This window comes from Lontra canadensis, unplaced genomic scaffold, assembly GCF_010015895.1.
Source record: "Lontra canadensis isolate GAN:19392208 unplaced genomic scaffold, GSC_riverotter_1.0 scaffold99, whole genome shotgun sequence".
Classification (NCBI taxonomy): domain Eukaryota; kingdom Metazoa; phylum Chordata; class Mammalia; order Carnivora; family Mustelidae; genus Lontra; species Lontra canadensis.
This window is the reverse complement of record NW_022631093.1, coordinates 4,396,929-4,404,045: the sequence shown is the minus strand read 5'-3', so window position 1 is coordinate 4,404,045 and position 7,117 is coordinate 4,396,929. Positions and strand designations below refer to the sequence as shown.

At 59.9% G+C, this 7,117-nt stretch overlaps 1 protein-coding gene across 1 annotated transcript; it reads left to right on the top strand.

Annotated features, from left to right (window-relative positions):
• The first annotated feature begins 364 nt into the window (after positions 1-364).
• On the top strand, positions 365-6,516 carry PITX1 (paired like homeodomain 1). The gene is made up of 4 exons (XM_032837603.1): positions 365-425; positions 954-1,187; positions 3,471-3,703; positions 5,666-6,516. The coding sequence occupies exons 1-4, from the start codon at positions 392-394 to the stop codon at positions 6,206-6,208; spliced, it is 1,044 nt and encodes a 347-aa protein (XP_032693494.1). The 5' UTR covers positions 365-391; the 3' UTR covers positions 6,209-6,516.
• Positions 6,517-7,117: the final 601 nt, after the last annotated feature.

The following is a 7,117-nucleotide window of genomic DNA, read 5'->3' as shown; positions in this document are numbered from 1 at the left end:
GGTGCAGAGGGGGAGGCCTGAGAAGCAGCCTTGGAGGACAGGGTCCAAGCTAATTAGGAGGCAGCATCCGGGGGCCCATTAGAACGCAGGCTGCTGTCACTCAGCCGGGCTCAGGTCCCGAGAGAAGAGGCCGAGAAAGGAGGGGCGGGCGGCCCTTCGACGAGGACGCCGCTGGGAGCTGCCGGAACCGGCCCCGGGCTCTGCCCCCGCCCTGGCGCTGGCTCGGAGGCGCCCGCTCCGCGCGATCCTGCTCAGGGAACATTCTCTCATCCTGGGCTGTTCTCGCCGGGGGCTGGGGACTTCGAAGCGGCCCAGACAGGAGTTGATTCTGAGCAAAACAAGTCATTTGGGGCTTGAGGTGGGCACGAGCCACGCGGGACTTGGAGGCCAGATGCGTTTCTTTTGTGCGGCCGAGGGAGAAGTCGGTGTGTCAACGGGGAAGGAGGGAGCGGCTCGGGGAGGCGCCGGGGGGGTGGGGTGGAGGGAGGGGGCGGGGAGGCGGCGGGAAGGTGGCTGCGGAGGGGAGGGCACGGGCAAGGGAGGGCGGGCAGCTCGGGGCTGGATTCCGCCCGCGCTCCCTCGCTCGCTGGCTCGCTCCCTCCCCAGCCCCCTCCCACCCAGGCCCACCCCACCCACCACCCCTGGCGCAGGGACTGCTGGAACCTGGCGGTGCGCGCTGTCGCTTTAAGACAGCCTCTGCCGGCGCCGTCCGGAGCCTTAGAAACCGGCCCCGAATCGGGAGCCAGAGCCGGGGCCGGGCGGGCGGCAGAGGCCCGAGCGGCGGGAGCGCAGCGCGGAGCGCGAAGCCGGGCATCCGGTCGCGAGAAACCGCTGCCGCTGCCGCCCGCCTGGCCCCGCAGCCCCAGGCGGTCCATGGGGCGGGCGCGGCGTCGTTGCGGGCGCGGGCAGCCCTGGGGGGCAGCCAGTTAGGCGCTGTGCTCTTGTCCCCGCAGGTCGCAGCCAGGGCGGCCGGGCGCGCCCAGCCCCGGCCCCTGGAGCGCCCGCCGCGGTCCCCGCCTCCATGGACGCCTTCAAGGGGGGCATGAGCCTGGAGCGGCTGCCGGAGGGACTCCGGCCGCCGCCGCCACCGCACGACATGGGGCCTGCCTTCCACCTGGCCCGCGCCGCCGACCCCCGCGAGCCCCTGGAAAACTCCGCCAGCGAATCGTCTGACACGGAGCTGCCAGGTAAGCGCGGCTCCCCGCGAGGCGCGCACCGAGCCGAGCCGGGCGCACGGAGCGGGGAGCGGGAAGCAGGGCCTGGAGCCCGCGCCGCGCAGTCAGGCTCCCTCTACACCCAGGAGCGTCAGACCCTTTTCTTTTCCCGTTCTCGGCCTGAGGGTGAACGCGTAAATTTACGCGCTTTATAAAACGAAATTCAGTGCTCTACTTCCACCCGGTCCCCACGCGCCAGATGCACAAACCTACAACGGGAGGGTCGGACTGACAGCCCCTCTTGTTCAGAAGCAAAGAGAACAGGAAAAGAAAAATCCGTTTGCGTAACTGGGTGCCCAGGGGCCGCTCAGACCGCCGGAGAGGAGTAGATCGAGAAAGGAATGGGGCAGCGGACGAGAGAGAAAGTGCCCGGAGAGACAGAGACGGGGGCACACACCCCGACAGGCAGTGGGCGACAGACTGAGGAGGGAGAAATCCAAGAGAAGGCGCGGCGGGAAAAGCCAGGAAAAACTGAAGGGAATGGCGGTGGACAACCTCAAATATAAAGAAGGCAGAGGACAGCGAGGGCGAACGGGCCAAGGGGTGCGTACCCGGTAGGACCCCCGCATTGAGGGAGCCCGGCCCCATGTGCGCCGCGGGACCCCGGAGCCGCCAGGCGCCCAGCCAGGGCCCTGACTCGGCTCGAGCACGTCTCCCTCCGCGCTGCCTTTTTGTCCGAGCTCAGGCTTTTTCCCCCAGGCCGGCTGCGAGTTGGACCGGCGGGTGGGCGGTGCGGGCTACGTAGCGCGGCTAATCGTCGGCGGGTGCCGGCCCCCGGGGTCCCGGTTTGGCTCCCGCAGACGGCGCCCCGGCAGAGCTCCCTGCTCCGTGGGCGCCTCTGCTGTGCTCATTTCTTAATCCACCGCTGAGTGTATCTCTACGCGTTTTTAATCTCTATTTGTTTCTGTTTTGCATCCCTAAGTGACTTTCTCTGAGAAGTTCTGTTTGCTTGGCTAAGAAACAATCAACGCGGAACTGTACTTTTGTTTTCAAGAGTTTTTAGCGTGGCCTTTGGTTGGTTTTTATTTGTTAAAACCCAGAGGAATATACAGCGGTAGACTGCTTTTTAAAACCAAATCTACGTGGGTATATTTAATTTTTTAACTGTAATTTTCGGTGTAGAAAGAATTACTACACTAGGCATATTTCTCTGGAATTTTAAAATCTCTACATGCAACATTATTCTTGGGGAGATGTTTTAAAAGTCAATCCAAAATGGCGCGTTTCTCCGGGATTTTTTTTTTTTTTCAAAACCTATTTGCAGCGGTGTTATTTTGATAACTTAAATTATCTAACTCTATAGTGTTGTATTTCCCTGGGACTTAAAAATTATCTCTAGAAAGGGCATTATTAGGAAGGGGTTAAAAAATCTATCTACAACAGTACATTGGTTTTTTTAAAATCCCAGAGAAATAAATGCCTGTGTCTGCTTGGAGTTTTTACACCTACAGCACTGTATTTAGTTAGGGGTGTGTTTGCACGGAGATTTCAGGCTTCTTAATTTGCGTTTCCTGTGTTCCTACCTGTCTATTTTTTAAGATTTTGTGAGCCTTTCCATGGTTTTAGGATAGAATTGAGTTTATCTGGATTTCTCTGTTTTGTTTTTAAATTTTGTCTTTTTATTTCCATGTGTCTGACTGAACGTGTTTTGCGTAGCTGTAAAGAGTGAGAGGCTAGAGCCCCAGGTCACCTAGACAGTCTGTTGGTCTGGGCTGCCGCCTGAGGGATTTTCTGGGCCTCTGGAGTTGAGTCCTGGAGCAAAGGCCGGGAACACAGCTGTGTTGTGCCTGCCCATGTGGCTCCCACACAGCCCTGGGGAGAAGAAGGTGGAGGGGCTGCAGGCCATGGCCTTGCTCCAGCTCTACCGACCCACTAGCTTCAGGCTGGAAAGATTTGGTCCTGGCTCAGAAAAGCAGAGCCCCTCCAGATTGACACCCCAAAGAGCCCTCAAAATTTCATACATATGCGGGTGACAAAGCCAGACGGGCTCAAGCCCCAGCGGAGCGGCAAGAGCAGGCTCTGCCCAGCCAGGAGCCTCGGCCTGTGCCTCCGGTTCCTGGGCTCTTGGGGCGCGTCTGACCAAAGGTGACTACTGACGATCTGGCCCCCAGCAGGCTCTTTCCAGTGGGGACAATTCTAGGGCTCCTGGCGGGAGGAAGGGCATGCCAGCGCTCGTGGTAGGCGCTTCGGTGGAGCCGGGATGGGTGCAAAAGGGCAGAAGCCCAAGGTGACTGGGGCCTGTCCTGTCCGATTCAGAGAAGGAGCGCAGTGGGGAAGTCAAAGGGCCGGAGGACAGCGGCGCAGGAGGCACGGGCTGCGGCGGCGCAGAGGACCCGGCCAAGAAGAAGAAGCAGCGGCGGCAACGCACGCACTTCACAAGCCAGCAGTTGCAAGAGCTGGAGGCCACGTTCCAGAGGAACCGCTACCCCGACATGAGCATGCGGGAGGAGATCGCGGTGTGGACCAACCTCACCGAGCCGCGCGTGCGGGTGAGCTCAGCGTGTGTGCCTAAGGCGACCGAGCGGAGGGCTGCTGGCCACCTCTGCCGCCATCCTCGGAAAGCTTTAGACCCGTGCTCAGATTTTGTCTCTGTCCCACCACTCAGACCTGCTCCTTCCCTCCGTGGGAGAAGATTCCACTGTAGGCCCGGTCTCCCGGCTGCTGCTAAGCCCTTTGGTGGTTAGTGCCCTCACCGCCTGGCAGCCTACCTGACCCTGGGGCTCTGCTTTAGCTTCACCCTAAAATCTGTGGCCCCAGGGGCGATTTCCCCTGTGCTCTAGGGCCCAGGGCCCACTCGGATATGACTGCCCTAGACTGCACAGAGGATTCCCACTGATGGGGACCTCGGAGCTGCTGGCACCTTCTCCCGAAAATGAAAGGGAAAGGCACGTCTTGCCTAGCCACCTGGCAGAGGCCTGAACAGTACCTAGGCTTGGAGGCTCAGAAACTCCTGGGGCAGTGATCCCAACCACACAGGCTGCTACTCCTCTACAGCCAGTCAGCCAGTAGGGAGCTGGACCCTTTCCCTGTGGCCCTTTCCTGTAGGGCTGGGTTCAGGTGAAGGAGGAGCAGCTCTGATGGAAGAGTGACCCTCAGGCCGAGTCCCTTTGGAGATGTAAGATCTCTGACCCGTGACCAGACTGCACCCTCCCTCTCCTCACCTTTTCCTTCCCAGTGAAATCAAGAGCGAAGAGGTTATGTTGCCAGAGCAGCAAGAGAATCATTTCTTTTCCGAGTACGCAAATATTTAATCAGATACTGGGAGGACGTCCCAAGCGAGCCCAAAGTGCTACCTGGCCTACTGACTCCCTGCTAGAACGCAAGCTCTCGCCCCTCCCATCAGGCTGGCCAGCCCAGTGGGACGCGAGTGAAGACAGCACTCAGTAATCCTGAACTCACTAATCCTGCCCAGGTTTATGGTGATTCGGGTGGTGTGGGGTGGAATCAGGCAATGTCAGTGCCCGGGACTAGAAAAGGCTGAGATGCAGGGGTCCGGCAGGCTCACTCAGGAAACTCAGCCCAGGGCTGGAGGAGGGCTTCAGAGGATAGAAGGCATGCACAGGAGGATAGGAGAGGATGGGCAAGGACCAGGAGTTGGTAAAGAACAAGTTCTTATTAAATTTTGTGGGAGAAAGTGGAGGGGAGATTAGAGAGAAACTAGTTAAGAAGTGAAAGGAAATTAAATATTTGCAGAGAAACATATTTGGCATATATTTAGGTGGCAGGGAAGAAATTAAATATTTAAGGGAGGGCAAAAGGATCAGATGTTTGAGAAAAATAAAGAATCAACTATTTAGGAGAAAGTAACGGTCAGATATTTGGAAAGACGAGGAAAACTATTTGGGGAAGAATCAAAAGGATCAAAAGTGAAGGATAACGGAGAAAATGGACTGAGGGAAAAGAAAGCAGTTCAGATAGCAGGGCGGACCAAAAGAAAATAAACACTTAGGGCAGAAATGAGAATATCAAATGTTCCCAATAAATATGAATACAGACTATTTGAGGAATGAAAAGAAGTAGAATAAAGGGAGTCAGAAGACCCTACATTTCAGGGAAGAAAGATACCTTTTACATTAGAGGGCGAAGAAAAAGAACGGAATATTTAGGAGATACACCGGGACCCCTTTTGGGGAGAAGGCCGGAGATGGACTGTTGAGAGAGGAAAAAGCAAACGAATATTTGCTAAAACAAAAGAGGATCGATCCGTACTAGGAGAAGCCATCAGATTTAACTTAGGGGAGTGGATGTAGATCAGAAATGGGGAAAAGACGAAATGTTTTCTGGGGACAGGAAAGGAACCATTAAGGAGCGCCGGCCGCAGGGGCGGAAATAACGAAGAAAAGAGACGCTATTCGGAGAGGAGGAGGCAGCGGAGGGATGGGGTGGTGGTGGAGGTGGAGGGGCCTTCCCGCCCTCGTCAGCCCTGACCGTTCTCCTGCCCCCTCCCCCAGGTCTGGTTCAAGAACCGGCGAGCCAAGTGGCGGAAGCGCGAGCGTAACCAGCAGCTGGACCTGTGCAAGGGCGGCTACGTGCCGCAGTTCAGCGGCCTGGTGCAGCCCTACGAGGACGTGTACGCCGCTGGCTATTCCTACAACAACTGGGCCGCCAAGAGCCTGGCGCCAGCGCCGCTCTCCACCAAGAGCTTCACCTTCTTCAACTCCATGAGCCCGCTGTCGTCGCAGTCCATGTTCTCGGCACCCAGCTCCATCTCCTCTATGACCATGCCGTCGAGCATGGGCCCTGGCGCCGTGCCCGGCATGCCCAACTCGGGCCTCAACAACATCAACAACCTCACCGGCTCTTCGCTTAACTCGGCCATGTCGCCGGGCGCCTGCCCATACGGCACGCCCGCCTCGCCCTACAGCGTCTACCGGGACACGTGCAACTCGAGCCTGGCCAGCCTGCGGCTCAAGTCCAAGCAGCACTCGTCGTTTGGCTACGGCGGCCTGCAGGGCCCGGCCTCGGGCCTCAACGCGTGCCAGTACAACAGCTGACCGCCCCGCCAGGCCCCGCGGGCCCGCGGCAGGCGCGGCGCCGGGTCGGGGGCGGCGCGGAGGACCTCGCCACGCCGCGCCCCCTGCGCCCGCGCAGCCCTCTCCTCCCCACCTCCCCACCTCCGGGCTGGTTGTGTGTTTGCTTTTCTGGACCCCACTGTGCCCTCCCAAACGAGACGAAACAAAACAAAAAGACGTCGGAGAAAAGTGCTGCGAAAAAAACGGATGAGTTGCAATTTCCCTCGGGGTGGCGCGGGTGGTGTGTGTTCGCTCCCTCGGGCCGGGCGGACCGGACCGTTGCGCGGAGGGGACGCGGGACGGGAGGCCGGCGGTCCGGAGAGGGCGCCCTGGGAGCCAGCGTTCCCGCCGCGCCTGCGAACTGGACGCGCGGAGCCCGCGCAGGGCGGCCCGGGCCCGGTAGGAACCGAGGCGCCCCCTCCAAGCTGGGCCCGGCCGAGCGTACCTTAGCTCGATTCGGATCCGAGTTGGAGCGGGCGTTCGGTCGGGGATGACGGTGCCCAGCCTGGGTTCGGAGACTCGCTGTGGAGCTGCACGCGGCGCCGGCGTGCCCCGCGTGCCCTCGCAGCCACGAGCACCGGATTCCTATTTTAAGGCTACGGAGCCCCAGCTGGCGGTGCGGACGCGGTGGGAGAATGGGGCAGGCTCATCTCCGAGCACCCCGGAGCCCCCCCACCCCCCACCCAGCTTCGCCACAGGCCCGGAATCTCCACTCCGCTCCTGGGCTAGGAAGTGGTCCCCTTGGCCCGGCGAAGAGCCCCCCTCCTCACCGCCTGCCGTGCAAGAGTCGAGCCGGGAGAGCTCGGGGCGCGGCCAGGCCCCCCCCCCCGCGCCGCGCCCACTTTGCACACCCGCTCTCCGGCCCGCGCCCCTGTTTACAGCGTCCCTGTG